Source organism: Symphalangus syndactylus, chromosome 16 (assembly GCF_028878055.3).
Source record: "Symphalangus syndactylus isolate Jambi chromosome 16, NHGRI_mSymSyn1-v2.1_pri, whole genome shotgun sequence".
In the NCBI taxonomy this organism is placed as follows: Eukaryota; Metazoa; Chordata; class Mammalia; order Primates; family Hylobatidae; genus Symphalangus; species Symphalangus syndactylus.
In genome coordinates this window covers 53,282,379-53,299,226 of record NC_072438.2, presented here as the reverse complement: position 1 = coordinate 53,299,226, position 16,848 = coordinate 53,282,379, and the positions used below count along the sequence as shown (strand labels likewise).

Sequence of the window (16,848 nt, the reverse complement as noted above, 5' to 3'; positions counted from 1 at the left end):
CACATTCCTGAACACCACTCCAAGGGGTGATGTAGCCAAACATTCAAAGTGGAAGGACTGAATGAAGATTGGACATCAATGCGTTTCTTTTCTGTCTTTCCAGCCTCTTTGCAACAAAATAGACCAGTCAACTGCAATCCTTCATGATGTTTCCCTTGGCCAGAAATGCACTAAGCAGTCTCAAGATTCGAAGCATTCTGCAAAGTATGGCAAGACAGAGCCATGTAAAACACTCACCGGATTTTCATGATAAATATGGTAATGCTGTGCTAGCCAGTGGAACCGCTTTCTGTGTTGCTACATGGGTGTTTACAGCCACTCAGACTGGAATAGAATGGAACCTATCCCCTGTTGGCAGAGTTACTCCAAAGGAGTGGAAACATCAGTAACCATCACAGTTGCTGTAATGAGAGAATTGTTTAAAAAACCAACTTGTCATGTAAGCACTCTACTGCTTATTAAAATATAGCACAATTGAAAAAATAAAATATGTTTTAAATCTTTAAAAAGTCATTGCAAATGGTCATTATATTGCTTGGAAGCCATACAAGAGCAGTGGGTATAGATTACAGGGGATTATGAATAGCAAATATTTGAATGTAGGATTAATAAAACATGCATTCCTCTGGTTTAATGACTTACACCAGGTATCTTTCAGTGAATATATACACATATGTAATTTACAAATTAACTTATTTGGCTGGAAAATCCTGTTGAGTCTTCCTTGAAACTCTATAGATGTTTCTTGACTTGGGGTTACATCCCAGTAAACCCATCGCAAATTGAAAATGTTGTAAATTGAAAATACAATTAATACCCTACATAACCATCGTAAAGTCAAAAAGTTGAACCATTGTATGTTCAGATGCTCCTCAATTTATGATGGGGTTACATCAAGATAAACCCCTCAAAGTCAAAAAATCATAGGTTGAGCTGTCCTTAGTAGGGGACTATCTGTGTTCAGAAACTGACCATTTTTCACGTCCTTCATCATTCCCACCCTGGTCTGAACCATTATATTCACTGAGATTATTATAAAAAACTTTCTAACCAGCCTTCTTGTCTCCTCAGTTTCTGTCCTCCAAACCTGCCTCCCACCACTGCACACAATCTTTTTTCAGCTCATCAGCCAGTGTTCATTTTAAAACATAGTCTAGTCATGTGACTCTTCATTCAAAACCTAATTCTCATTTCATTCCAGAGTTAATGCTAAAGTCCTTAGAAAGGTACACAGGTCCCCTAAATGCTGCACTGGCCAGTTTACCTCCTGCATCAACAGGTTTCTACTGTCTCCTCCCTCTGGGTGGCATGCACTTCTGGATTCTGTATGACTCCCTCACACCTTTTTGGGTTTTGTTCATGTCATCTTTTCAGAAGAGGCCTTTATCCTTTCTAAAATTGCAGACTTTATTTTGGCCTGGCTTTCTCTCTCTTGCTTCTTTACTTTTTTCTATATCACTTATCATAATCTCACTTAATATATATTTATTTATTTGAGATGCAATCTCACTCTGTCGCCCAGGCTGGAGTGCAGTGGCACAATCTCATCTCACTGCAACCTCTGCCTCCTGGGTTCAGGTGATTCTCCTGCCTCAGCCTCCCGAGTAGCTGGAATTACAGGCACCCACTACCATGCCTAGCTAATTTTTGTATTTTTAGTAGAGATGGGTTTTCACCATGTTGGCCAGGCTGGTCTCGAGCTCCTGGCCTCAAGTGATCCGCCCGCCTCTGCCTCCCAAAGTGCTGGGATTACAGGGGTGAGCCACCGCAGGCAGCCCACTCTTAAGATATATTTAACTTAACTTATTTGTTTATTGTCTACATACAAAACTCCATAAAAGCATAGGTTTTGCAATTTTTTTTTATAAGTTGATCACAGGACTTGGTGGCTTTCAACTAGTTTGAATTAATGCATTAATGAGTGGCTTTAGGTAATTCAGAGTCCCCATCAGTCTGAAATTAAGAATTTGCCTATCAATCATTGTGGGTTGCAATGATTATTGGAAGGCATATTAGTTCTATATTGCTGTTTTGCAAATTATCTCAAAACTCAGTGGCTTAAAACAACATTTATTATCTCATAGTTTCTGTGGGTCAGATCTGAGCATGACTTAGTTGGGTGCTCCTGGCTCAAGATCTGACATTTCTACAACCAAACTGCCAGACAGGGCTGCGATCATCTCAAGGCACAACTGGGGGAAGAAGCACATCTAAACTCACTCATAAGATTGTTGGCTGGCCTAATGATCTTGCAGAATGTTGACTGGAACATCATTCCTTTGTCATGTGAGTCTCTCCATAGAGCAGCTGATGATACAGTAGCTGGCATCACTTAAGAGTGTGAAAGGGTGCCCAAGACAGGAGCTTTTTGTAACCCAATCTTACACGTGGCATAACACCTCTACCACATTCTATTCAGAAGAAACGAGTCATCAAATCAAGCTGATACACAAGGGGAGGAGATCATACAAGGGCGTGATTACCTGATGGCAGGAACCACTTGGCACTATTCTAGGGGATATCTACCACAGTTGGCAGTACAGACCTTCTCCTCCTACTGGATAACCAACTTCAATCAGTCTGTTTCTCAAGCTCTGTTATATATTAGTATCATTATTCTCTAGACAGAGATCATTAAATGTGCCCAGCCCCATTTTTACTATTTGAAAGTTTCTGTATGGTCCCTCCTTGATGTGAAATTGGTAGGCCTTAGGGGTTGCCCATTTACAGTATTTCTAAATCATTCTCCAAACTGGTTAAATGGTTTACAGTCTCACCAGCAATGTAAATAACTTCCTCTTGTTCCACCTCCAGACTTACTCTTAGAGTTGTCAAACATTTTAATATTTTTGTTCCTTTGATGAGTGTGAAATAGTAGCTCATGGCTGGGCGCACTGGCTCACGCTTGTAATCCCAGCACTTTGGGAGGCTGAGGTGGGCGGATCACGAGGTCAGGAGTTTGAGGCCGGCCTGGCCAATATGGCGAAACCCCATCTCTACTAAAAATACAAAAAATTAGCTGGGCGTGGTGGTGGGTGCCTGTAGTCCCAGCTACTCGGGAGGCTGAGGCAGGGAGGTAGAGGTTGCAGTGAGCTGAGATCACGCCACTGCACTCCAACATGGGCGACAGAGCGAGACTCCGTCTCAAAAAAAACAAAAACAAAAATGACCCGGGCATGGTGGTGGAGTGTGCCTGTAGTCTAGTCCCAGCTACTTGGGAGGCTGAGGCAGGAGAGTCGCTTGAACCCAGGAGGTGGAGGTTGCAGTGAGCCAAGATTTCACTACTGCACTCCAGCCTGGCAGACAGAGCGAGACTCAGTCCCAAAAAAAAAAAAAAGAGTAGCTCATGTTTTAATTAGTATTTCTGTGATTACTAATGAGGCTGGATATCCTGTGTTAGCTCTTTGCTTTCTTCTATTTTGTGATTTTTCTGTTTATTCATGTTGCTGCTTTTCTATTTGGTTATTTGTCTTACTCATTCGTAGATTTTCTTTTTGTATATTTTGCATACTAATTGTATCAGGACTTAATGAATGAGGCAGAACCAGTATGAGTAGTATGCAATACAGGATTAATTATGGGCATTAAAATGAATGCAAATATGGGAGCTGGGGGAGAACTCTTTACAACGTTATGGCCTCCGTGTCTGGTGTTGAATGGTTCTCAGTAAAGGAAGAAAGCTGCATGTGAAGTAGAGAAGAGCTAGGACCAACTGGAATTGGGAACACTGAAATCAGGAATACAAATTGGAAGGTGTGCCTTTTTCTCACTTTCTCTATCTAAGATGACATGGATGACCTGCAGGAGAAATTGATGCCCTTCACTATAGAGCTGCACATTCAACTGGCCCAGAATTCACAAAAGCTGAAGGAGAACAATTGATGGGATTTTGAATAGCTGTCAGTGCGGCAGGCCAGAAGATCAGCAACAAATTGCATAAGCTGCCACAGTGTTGGTGCTCTATGCCCACTTTCTAAATATAAAATGGTTGGTATTTCATGTTCATCTTTCCTATCTCATACATTGTTTGTTATTCTTATGGCCAACTATAATCTGAAAATATAAGGGGAAGGGTGTAAGTAGTTCAAACTTAGCAAAGTTGACACTCAAAGAGCCACAGTAATCTACCCTGTGTCAACTTCATATCAGCGTACATCTTTTCTAAACATACCTATATTTCAAACAAAGACTGTAGCAACACATGCTTCTACTAGCATGATGGCAACCTTTCCTCATAAGACTAAAAACATACTGTTTGCTCTTACTCTCAGGGTGGCACTCTGAATTTCCAGTTTAATGGCACCATTGCTATGGTCCGTAGTTGACACCTAAGACTTTTAGAACAGCAAAGCCTAAAGTAATGGAAACAAGAAACAAATATTTCTCTAGTGGATCACTAGGGATAATAGTGAAAGAAACCACTCCCATATTCACCTCTTGATTCCCAGATCTATAAATCCTGGCTCTGGGAAAATAGCACCATGTATTTTTGCTCATTTAGAGCATATTCAGCATTCTGGGAGACATTACCTCAGCCTTGCAAGGTGGTATTATCCAGCTGTTACTGTAACTAACACTTCAAAAAATTATTACTCCATTCTATCAGTGATGGGAAACATGGCAATACCAGTGACTCCCATAATCAAGAGCCCATTGCTGCACTCATTTGCTGTAAAATGAGTTTCTTCACCAAAATCAGTGATGCATGCTATACCATGATGCGGAATAAGGCATTTTTGCAAGTCCATGGATGACAGTATTTAAGAAGAGTTTTAGGGAGGGTAGATAAATCTACACACTTAGTAAATGTACATTCATGTGAAAACAAAGTGCTGCCTTTTCAACAATGGAAATGGTCCAGTGGAATCAACCTGACACAGATGGCTGCATGATCCCCTCCCTTCCCCCAAGAAATGGTGCCAAATGGAGATGCAGTGTTGGTCTCTCCATTTGGTAGGTTGGGAACTTAGCAGCGGCTGTAGCAAGACTAGCCTTGGTAAGTGGAACTCCATGTTGTTGAGCCCATGCCCAACCTCCATTTCTGCTGACATGGTCATTTTGTCTCTGAGGCATTGTGAAAACACAGGACTGCTAGGAAAGGCTGATGGACATAAGGATGGGTCATCTTGTCCACCCATTATTGAGATACTCCTCTGCTGATTATCCTTTTGGTGAGCATTGATATGGAACATGAATATCTTCCACTCTTTGCCCATTTGGAGAAGTCTGTACACAAAATCCATTCCCAGGCTTCTTTTCACACATTTTGCAATAGTGTCTCTTCTAATTTCCCAACCATCCTGTCAAGCCATTGGCTGGAACCCATGACTCAGTGTAGAATTTTATCTTTGGCCATCTTTCCCTCCAGGCAAAATGAACAACTATGTACATTATTTAATGCACTGCCCACCAGGAAAATTTCCCTTTTACTTTAGGGCCAACATGGAGTTAAATTACATGGCTGAAGCTGTCTACATTCAGGTATGGTCAGCATATCTTGCAGAACCAGACTTGAATTTTTTCTTCTTTGGACAGCTCATAATAGGAAGTCTTACTTGTAAACTTTAGGTTCAAAGTGACATGAAACTTTCTCAGACACACAGCTTACAAAGAATGGAGCCAGGACTCAAGCCCGTATCTCTCTGGCTTTAGAATCTGTTCTTTTACTTGCACGTTACACTGTTTACCAGTCTTTCTTCATATATGTAAGTGGCAAGCTCTGGAGAAGGATTCAATTCGAGCTAGAAAAGACAGGAAGTCATTGTAGATTGTTGTAAAAATTATGGGAAGTAAGATGAAGAAAGTGCATCAGCCTGCAAATGGGGATATAAAATACGTATGGAATATAATGAGGTTTTTTTTTTTTGGTTGCTTTTTTGTTGTGGTTTGTTTGTTTGTTTTTTGAGATGGAATCTCAGCTCACTGCAACATTTGCCTCCCGGGTTCAAGTGATTCTCCAGCCTCAGCCTCCCGAGTAGCTGAGATTACAGGCACCTGCCACCACGCCCAACTAATTTTTGTATTTTTAGTAGAGACAGGGTTTTGCAATATTGAACAGGCTGGTCTCGAACTCCTGAACTCAGGTGATCCACCCACCTCGGCCTCCCAAAGTGTTGGGATTACAGGTGTGAGCCACTGCACCCAGCCTGGTTTTTGTTTTTAAACAGAGTCTTGCTGTGAGGCCGAGGCTAGAGTGCAGTGGTGCGATCTTGTCTCACTTGGTTCAAGTGATTCTCATGCCTCAGCCTCCCTAGTTGCTGGGACTGCAAGCGTGCACCACCATGCCTGACTAATTTTTTGTATTTTTGGTAGAGACAGCATTTCACCCTGTTGCCCAGGGTGGTCCCAAACTCCTGAGCTCAGGTAGTCTGCCCGCCTCAGCCTCCCAAAGTGCTAGGATTACAGGCATGAGCCACCACGCCTGGCTATAGTGAGCGTTTTTAAATAATGGCTTATTTCTTAACTTTATGTTGAATATTTCCTGATTTGAAATTAGGATTAAAGTCTACCTCTTTGGGTTTATGTATGTATATATGTAAGTTCATGTCTGAGGGAGAGAATGTGCATGTGTATCTATATATCTGTCTTTATAGATACATAGGTATAGATATATATGTATACATACGCATAAGTATTTTTTTTTTTTTTTTTTGAGACAGAGCCTCACTCTATTGCCCAGGCTGGAGTACAATGTCATGATCTTGGATCACTGCAACTTCTGCCTCCCGGGTTCAAGGGATTCTCATACCTCAGCCTCCCAAGTAGCTGGGATTACAGGCGTGCACCACCATGGCTGGCTAATTTTTGAAATTTTAGTAGAGATGGGGTTTCACCATTTTGGCCAGACTGGTCTCAAACTCCTGACCTCAAGTGATCCACCCGCCTCAGCCTCCCAAAGTACAGGGATTACAGTTGGGAGCCACCACACCTGGCCTACACATCTGTATTTTTAGGATCAAAATTATTTTAGGAGCATATATATGCTTAAAATTATTACATCTAAATTTTTGGCCACAGATTTCTTATAATCAAACTTAGATGTTGATTTTAGTTACTGTTTCTTTCCTTTTTTTTTTTTTTTTTTTTGAGAAAGGGCCTCACTCTGTCACCCAGGTTGGAGTGCAGTGGCTGGAGTGCAATGGCACAATGGCAGCTCACTGCAACTTCCACCTCCTGGGTTCAAGCAATTCTCCTGCCTCAGCCTCCTGAGTAGCTGGGATTAGAGGCACATGGCACCACACCCAGCTGATATTTGTATTTTTAGTGGAGATGGGTTTCACTATGTTAGTTAGGATGGTCTCAATCTTCTGACCTCAAGTGATCTGCCCTCCTCAGCCTCCTGAAGTGCTGGGATTATAGGCATGAACCACCATGCCCAGATGATTTTTTTTTTACTGTTTCTAACCTTTCTCACTGGAAATTATATTCAGGCCATATGTAAAACATAAAAATTATAAAAAATGCAGGGTCTGTTCCAAGACAGCTGAATAGGAACAGCTCCAGTCTGTAGCTCCCAGCACGATTGATGCAGAAGCTGGCTGATTTCTACATTTCCAACTGAGGTACCTGGTTCATCTCACTGGGACTGGTTGGACAGTGGATGCAGCCCTCAGAGGGCAAGCCAAAGCAGGGTGGGGCATCGCCTCACCTGGGAAGCTCCTTGCCAGCAACAGAACAAAGCTGGATGGAGAATGACTTTGATGAGTTGACAGAAGTAGGCTTTAGAAGGTTGGTAATAACAAACTTCTCTGAGCTAAAGGATGTTTGAACCCATCATGAGGAAGCTAAAAATCTTGAAAAAAGATTAGATGAATGGCTAAGTAGAATAAACAGTGTAGAGAAGACCTTAAATGACCTGATGGAGCTGAAAACTGTGGCACAAGAACTACGTGATGCATGCACAAGCTTCAGTAGCCCATTTGATCAAGTGGAAGAAAGGATATCAGTGATTGAAAATCAACTTAATTAAATGAAGTGAGAAGATTAGTTTAGAGAAAAAAGAGTAAAAAGAAACGAACAAAGCCTCCAAGAAATATGGGACTATGTGAAAAGACCAAATCTACGTTTGATTGGTGTACCTGAAAGTGATGAGGAGAATGGAACCAAACTGGAAAACACTCTTCAGGATTATCCAGGAGAACTTCCCCAACCTAGCAAGGCAGGCCTACATTCAAATTCAGGAAATACACAGAACACCACAAAGATACTCCTCAAGAAGAGCAACTCCAATACATATAATTGTCAGATTCACCAAGGTTGAAATGAAGGAAAAAATGTTAAGGGCAGCCAGAGAGAAAGATCAGGTTACCCACAAAGGGAAGCCCATCAGACTAACAGCGGATATCTCAGCAGAAACTCTACAAGCCAGAATAGAGTGGGGGCCAATATTCAACATTCGTAAAGAAAAGAATTTTCAACCCAGAATTTCATGTCCAGCCAAACTAAGCTTCTTAAGTGAAGGAGAAATAAAATTCTTTACAGACAAGCAAATGCTGAGAGTTCTGTCACCACCAGGCCTGCCTTACAAGTTCTCCTGAAGGAATCAATAAACATGAAAAGGAATAATAAGAGCTATTTATGACAAACCCACAGCCAATATCATGCTGAATAGGCAACCAGCCACTGCAAAATCATGCCAAATTGTAAAGACCATTGATACTAGGAGGAAACTGCGTCAACTAATGGGCAAAATAACCAGCTAACCTCATAATGACAAGATCAAATTCACACATAACAATGTAATATAATGTAATATAAAACAATGTAATGTATTGTAAATGGGCTAAATGCCCCCAATTAAAAGACACAAATTGGCAAATTGGATAAAGAGTCAAGACCCATCAGTGTGCTGTATTCAGGAAACCCATCTTACATGCAGAGACACACATAGGCTCAAAATAAAGGGATGGAGGAAGATCTACCAAGCAAACGGAAAGCAAAAAAAAACAAGGGTTGCAATCCTAGTCTCTGATAAAACAGACTTTAAACCAACAAAGTTCAAAAGAGACAAGGCCATTACAGAAAGGTAAAGGGATCAATTCAACAAGAAGAGCTAACTGTCCTAAACATATATGCACCAAATACGGGAGCACCCAGATTCATAAAGCAAGTCCTTAGAGACCTACAAGAGACTTAGACTCCCACACAATAATAATGGGAGACTTTGGCCGGGCGTGGTGGCTCATGCCTGTAATCCCAGCACTTTGGAAGGCCGAGGTGGGCAGATCATGAGTTTGGGAGATTGAAACCATCCTGGCTAACATGGTGAAACCATCTCTACTAATAATACAAAAAAAAAAAAAATTATCCAGGCATGGTGGCGGGCGCCTATAGTCCCAGCTACTCAGGAGGCTGAAGCTGGAGAATGGCATGAACCTAGTAGGCAGAGCTTGTAGTGAGCTGAGATCATGCCACTGCACTCCAGCCTGGGCGACAGAGCAAGACTCTGTCTTTAAAAAAAAGGGAGACTTTAACACCTCACTGTCAATATTAGATCAACGAGACAGAAGATTAACAAGGATATCCAGGAATTGAACTCAGCTCTGCACCAAGCAGACCTAATAGACATCTACAGAACTCTCCGCCCCAAATCAACAGAATATACATTCTTCTCAGCACCACATCACACTTATTCCAAAATTGACCACATAGTTGGAAGTAAAGCACTTCTCATCAAATGTAAAAGAACAGAAATCACAGCAAACTGCCTCTCAGACCACAGTGCAATCAAGTTAGAACTCAGAATTAAGAAACTCACTCAAAACTGCACAGCTACATGGAAACTGAACAACCTGTTCCTGAATGACTACTGGGTAGATAACAAAATGAAGGCAGAAATAAAGATGCTCTTTGAAACCAGTGAGAACAAAGACACAACATACCAGAATCTCTGGGACATATTTAAAGCAGTATGTGGAGCTGGTTTTTTGAAAAGATCATCAAAATCGATAGACCACTAGCAAGACTAATAAAGAATAAAAGAGGGAAGAATCAAATAGATGCAATAAAAAATGATAAAGGGGATATCACCATCAATCCCACAGAAATACCAATTACCATCAGAGAATACTATAAACACCTCTAGGTAAATAAACTAGAATATCTAGAAGTAATGAATAAATTCCTGGAAACATACACCCTCCCAAGACTAAACCAGGAAGAAGTTGAATCACTGAATAGACCAATAACAGGCTCTGAAATTGAGGCAATAATTAATAGCCTACCAAGCAAAAAACAAAGTCCAGAGCCAGATGGATTCACAGCCAAATTCTACCAGAGGTACGAGGAGGAGCTGGTACCATTCCTTCTGAAAATATTCCAATCAATAGAAAAAGAGGGAATCCTCCCTGACTCATTTTATGAGGCTAGCATCATCCTAATACCAAAGCCTGGCAGAGACATAACCAAAAAAGGAATTTTAGACCAATATCCCTGCTGAACATTGATGCAAAAATCGTCAATAAAATACTGACAAACTAAATCCAGCAGCACATCAAAAAGCTTATCCACCAAGATCAAGTTGGCTTCATCCCTGGGATGCAAGGCTGGTTCAACATATGCAAATCAATAAATGTAATCCATCACATAAACAGAACCAAAGAAAAAACCACATGATTATCTCAATGGATGCAGAAAAGGCTTTCAACAAAATTCAACAGCTCTTCATGCTAAAAACTCTCAATAAACTAGGTATTGATGGAACGTATCTCAAAATAATAAGAGCTATTTATGATAAACCCAAAGCCAATTACATACTGAATGGCAAAAACTGGAAGCATTCCCTTTGAAAACTGGCACAAGACAGGGATGCCCTCTCTCACCACTTCTATTCAGCATAGTGTTGAAGTTCTGGCTAGGGCAATCAGGCAGGAGAAAGAAATAAAGGGTATTCAATTAGGAAAAGGGGAAGTCAAATTGTCCCTGTTTGCAGATGACATGGTTGTATGTTTAGAAAACCCCATCGTCTCAGCCCCAAATCCCCTTAAGCTGATAAGCAACTTGAGAAAAGTCTCAGGATACAAAATCAAAGTGCAAAACTCACAAGCATACTTATACACCAATAATAGACAAACAGAGAGCCAAATCATGAGTGAACTCCCATTCACAATTGCTAAAAAGAGAATAAAATACCTAGGAATCCATCTTACAAGGGATGTGAAGGACCTCTTCAAGGAGAACTACAAACCACTGCTCAACAAAATAAAAGGGGACACAAACAAATGGAAGAACATTCCATGCTCATGGATGGGAAGAATCAATATAACGAAAACGGCCATACTGCCCAAGGTAATTTATAGATTCAATGCCATCCCCATCAAACTACCAATGACTTTCTTCACAGAATTGGAAAAAACTACTTTAAAGTTCATATGGAACCAAAAAAGAGCCTGCATTGCCAAGGCAATCCTAAGCAAAAAGAACAAAGCTGGAGGCATCAGGCTACCTGACCTCAAAACTATACTACAAGGCTATAGTAATGAAAACAGCATGGTACTGGTACCAAAACAGATATATAGACCAATGGAACAGAACAGAGGCCTCAGAAATAATACCACACATCTACAACCATCTGATCTTTGACAAACCTGACAGAAACAAGAAATGGGGAAAGGATTCCCTATTTAATAAATGGTGCTGGGAAAACTGGCTAGCCATATGAAGAATGCTGAAACTGGATCCCTTCCTGATACCTTATACAAAAATTAATTCAAGATGGATTAAAGACTTAAATGCTAGACCTAAAACCATAAAAACCCTAGAAGTAAACCTAGGCAATACTATTCAGGACATAGGTATGGGCAAGGACTTCATGACTAAAACACCTAAAGCAATGGCAACAAAAGCCAAAATAGACAAGTGGGATCTAATTAAACTAAAGAGCTTCTGCACAGCAAAAGAAACTACCGTCAGAGTGAATAGGCAACCTACAGAATGGGAGAAAATTTTTGCAATCTACCCATCTGACAAAGGGCTAATATACAGAATCTACAAAGAACTTAAACAAATTTACATGAAAAAATCAAACAACCCCATCAAAAAGTGGGCAAAGGATATGAACAGACACTTCTCATAAGAAGACATTTATGCAGCCAACAGACAAATGAAAAAATGCTCATGATCACTGGCCATCAGAGAAATGCAAATCAAAACCACAATGAGATACCATCTCACACCAGTTAGAATGGCAGTCATTAAAAAGTCAGGAAACAGCAAGTGCTGGAGAGGATGTGGAGAAATAGGAACACTTTTACACTGTTGGTGGGAGTGTAAACTAGTTCAACCATTGTGGAAAACAGTGTGGTGATTCCTCAAGGATCTAGAACTAGAAATACCATTTGACCCAGCAATCCCATTACTGGGTATATACTCAAAGGATTATAAATCATGCATATGAAGGATTAGAAAGACACATGCACACCTATGTTTATTGTGGCACTATTTACAATAGCAGACTTGGAACCAACCCATATGTCCATCAATGATAGACTGGATTAAGAAAATATGGAACATATATACCATGGAATACTATGCAGCCATAAAAAAGGATGAATCATGTCCTTTGTAGGGACATGAATGAAGCTGGAAACCATGATTCTCTGCAAACTGTCACAAGGACAGGAAACCAAACACCGCATGTTCTCACTCATAGGTGGGAATTGAACAATCTGGACACAGGGCAGGGAACATCACACACTGGGGCCTGTTGTGGGGTGGGGGGTGAGGGAGGGATAGCATTAGAATAAATACCTAATGTAAATGATGAGGTTTACCCATTAGGGTGCAGCAAACCAATATGGCACACGTATACATATGTAACAAACCTGCACGTTGTGCATATGTACCCTAGAACTTATGTATAATAAAAAAAATTTTTTAAAATGCAAGCCATATTGCTGTTCTCTATGTATTTGAAAACTAACTTTTGAATAAGTTTTTCAAATTACCAGCCACAACGTCAATGTTATATTGCCTCACACTCTTCTTGGAAATTACATTAGTGTATATTATTATGAGAAAAATGTTACTTGACGGTTACTGAAAGCTTCATTTTGACATGTGTTCTTCCTTTATTTGGAAAAACTGTGCTACTAGGGCTATGTTTTGCCATTGCAGTGTGGATAAGTGTGAATCATAAGTGTACAGAGAAAAGCTAGAATTTGCCATATCAATGTGCCATGACAGTTGTTAAAGGATTAATTTTTTTTTCCCATTTGAAATATACAGTAATCCCATAAAGTCTATAAGCTGGTCATTTACCCTATTGAATAGATGTTTACCTGTTATTAGCCATGGGTTGGTTAAGTGACAAGGAAGTCACTTAAAAATAGAGATAGAAATAGAATCCACCTCTCTTGCCTTTTAGTCTACTGCTCCTTTGGGAATTTCACATACTTCCTCCAACCAGACAACCTTGATCTCATCCTAAGTGATGATGGTAAGTCAATAGATAAATAGTGTATCTGCATGCCAACTACTGGGAGAATTGGTAAGCAAAAGAATTAGACTGGTGAATAAGGCCAATATGAGGCTGTGTGCTTGATCAGTAAGATTTATGTTCAGCCATTTTAATGGGATTTGAATGTTAGGTCCAGTATTTACTGGTTCACAGCTTCATCACTAATAGTAAAATCTATCCAAAAAACTGTATGGATGTTGGTCTCAGGTGTGAACAATGGATAAAGAGATATATCTCTGCCATGGAATTTTACTCATGTACTGACTTAAATGCACTGTGTGACATCTTTAAAGATGTGATGTAAGGAAAATGAAGTGGAGATTGCAAGCCAGTTATCAGTAATCATTGCTAAAACATGTTTCATTAAAACCCCTTTTAAGCGAGTGTCTGCTAATTTGGGGAATTATTCATGTATCGTGATAGTTCCTCATTTATTACAAATGCGGAAAAGTGCATACATGTATAACATACATCATAAAATCTTTCATGTTTTACAGTAACAGCAGTTGTTTTCCTTAGGTCATGACATTAATTTGAGCAGTATTTCTTATTTTCTAATAACCTTTTACATTACAAAAAAATCTGCAACTTCATTTTCTTCCCCTATCTGGAAACCATAGAAACCAATGTGAAATTTTAGCTAAGAAGCTCGTCACTGGGCTATCTCAAGCTGATCTCCATGGAAACATTTCACATTCTTGAAAGGAAAGATCTTCCAATCAGACAGACAACCATAACTGATGGGTGTCTGACAAATATAACAACAAGAAGAAAGAAGTATATAGATATTTTACTGGATAATATATGCAGGAGAGTTTTTAAACTACTTCAAAAATAAGAACATTTAAATGGTAAATATGATGCCAACTACAGAAATAAAGTAGAATACAGTTTTGAAAAAAACATTCTGTTACTCTTTTTACATATTGTTCTTTCTAGATTTTTGCATTAAAGACAACTTCCTAAAATAGTATAGACTTTGGATTCAGAAAAATCTGTATTCAGAGGCTAAATCAGCCCTTTAGCTAACTAGCTTATCACTCCCATTTTCTTATTATAAAGTTGAGGGGAATACCTGATTTACAGAATTTGAAGATTCCATTAGTTAAAATAAATGCTTAATAAGTAATCATAAAGTTTTATCTGGTGAAATGAATAATTGAGTAAAGGAAGTATTGACAATAGGATGATGATAATGTTGATCATGGTTTCAACTTTGTAAAGAATGGTTATTAAGGGGTAGTACCTAAATATGAATGCCACATTCTCTAATGTAAAGAGCTCTATTATTTAACTTTGATAATATAAAGACTGTTCCTAGTTCAAAATCTGGATAATCTCCAAAAATTCACTTTATTGATTGTTTGGAGCTTGGATCACATGAATGGGGTAGAGGAAACAGCTTCTTCATATTGTAGGATTGGACTCTAAAAATAAACCTGTTAAGGTAAAAGTTATATTTTCAAAATCATCTTAAATTACACATATAATTTATACATATAATTTTAATATAGCTTTCTCTTATGCATATATAAAATGTATATAGTAATATACAGTTGCCAAGGCATATATATGATGAATATAGTTGGACAGTAGACTCACAGAGTGTGAGGCTGTGCCCTTTTGTGACAGTGAAGTGCAACCAAGGAGCATGTAGACTTATTGAGCAGAAAAACAGATGCAATTTTCAGCCCTATATACATTTTTTCTGTCCTTTTTTGTCTTTGTGATTCTATATCTATATTCCAGTCTCTTTAGTTTCTTCCTGCCTTTCTCTCTGCCTTTCCACTGTCTCTGTTTCTATCTTTGTCACAAAGCCTCTATAGTTGAATCTAATTAAGTTAAATACATATATGATGTGATTCCACTATATTACCATAGAAACAATATTAAAATTAAGCAGTTTTTAAACTGTTTTTGCAACACATGCTGAATAGTGGATGTATGACAAATTTCTATGAATATATTCAGAATTTGATTTTTCAAAAATAGGGAAATAAATTGATAGAAACAAATGTGAGTTAAGAAGTCATAGGTATTTATTAAATTATTTTAGGCATATATAAGTACATTGATTATATAATTTCTCAAATGACTGTTAATTTTAAGGAAATAACTAGAGATTCATAGGCCATGTGTACATTAATGTACTTTTAAAAATTTTGATTACCCCAGGTAAGCAAATGAAGTTTGCAGTTACTACAAATTTCAAATAAGTTATATTTGGCCCCACACCAATGAAACATTGAAACAGAAATACTGGTATGTAAGACAAGCATATACTAGGAATAACCTTAACCTTAAATTCTCTCCAACTTCTTTCTTTTCCTTTGTTTATAGAGATCAGGTCTCACTCTGTCATGTAGGCTGGAGGGCAGTGTTGCGATTATATCTCACTGCAGCCTTGAACTCCTGGGCTCAAGTGATATTTCTGCCTCAGCCTCCCGAGTAGCTGGGATTGTGAGTCACCATGCCTGGCTTAACTTGAGTATTTAACTCTTACAACTATAATAATAGAGTACTCACAACAGTCGATTATTATTGCATCAACTGATGTAATGAGAATGGTGATTAAGTTCACGGACCACCCTAACAAAGTTTGTGTATCTCATAAGTTCCCTAACTTGTCTACAATTTAACAGTTCCAGTAACTCCATAAATTACTATCCAAGAATACATAAGCAATAGAGGTTATCATCCCCCATTGAATGGGATAGGACTTCCGACCTCATGCCATTTCAGAAAAGTTATTCATATGTTAATTACTTGTAAGTAACTGCTCAGTTCTATATGTGAATATTCAACTTGTCAACATATTTACAAAGTACTAAATCTGAAATGCAAATACATTTGAATTGTGCTTCTATTATGTTCCTACTGTGACAACATGAAATGTATTTGTTGAAAATGATAATTATTTTGTAAAATTAAAAAAATAGTATTCATTTTATTTTATCTTGATGGAACCATATTGAAATTTAGTCATTTTCAAATTTTCAATTTTTTGGTAAAAATAATCTTTTTTCTTTTTTTATTTGATATGGAGCCTCTCCCTGTCACCCAGGCTGGAATGCAGTGGCATGATCTTGGCTCACTGCAACTTTCGCTTCCTGGGTTCAAGTGTTTCTCATGCCTCAGCCTCCTGAATAGCTGAAATTACAGGTGTGTGCCACCACACGTGGCTAATTTTTTTTTTTTTTTTTTTTTGTATTTTTAGCAGAGACAGGACTTTGCCATGTTGGCCAGGCTGGTCTCGAACTCCTGACCTCAAATGAACTGCCTACCTCAGCCTCCCAAAGTTCTGGGATTACAGATATGAGCCACTGCACCCAGCTTGTGTCTTCTTTATTTGCTAAATGTTATACAGCTGAAAAGTGACCAATTCTTGAGCT

General features: G+C 39.0%; 1 protein-coding gene across 15 annotated transcripts in view; it reads left to right on the top strand.

The window, feature by feature from the left end:
* Nucleotides 1–509, top strand: part of COX7B2 (cytochrome c oxidase subunit 7B2) — a 176,990-nt gene extending 176,481 nt beyond the window's left edge. For all 15 annotated transcript variants that reach the window (XM_055245736.2, XM_055245725.2, XM_055245730.2 and 12 more), the window contains one exon: nucleotides 104–509. In XM_055245736.2, the coding sequence (XP_055101711.1) occupies nucleotides 144–389 (246 nt within the window). In that variant the 5' untranslated portion in view covers nucleotides 104–143 and the 3' untranslated portion in view covers nucleotides 390–509. The remainder of the gene's footprint in view (nucleotides 1–103) is intronic.
* Nucleotides 510–16,848: the final 16,339 nt, after the last annotated feature.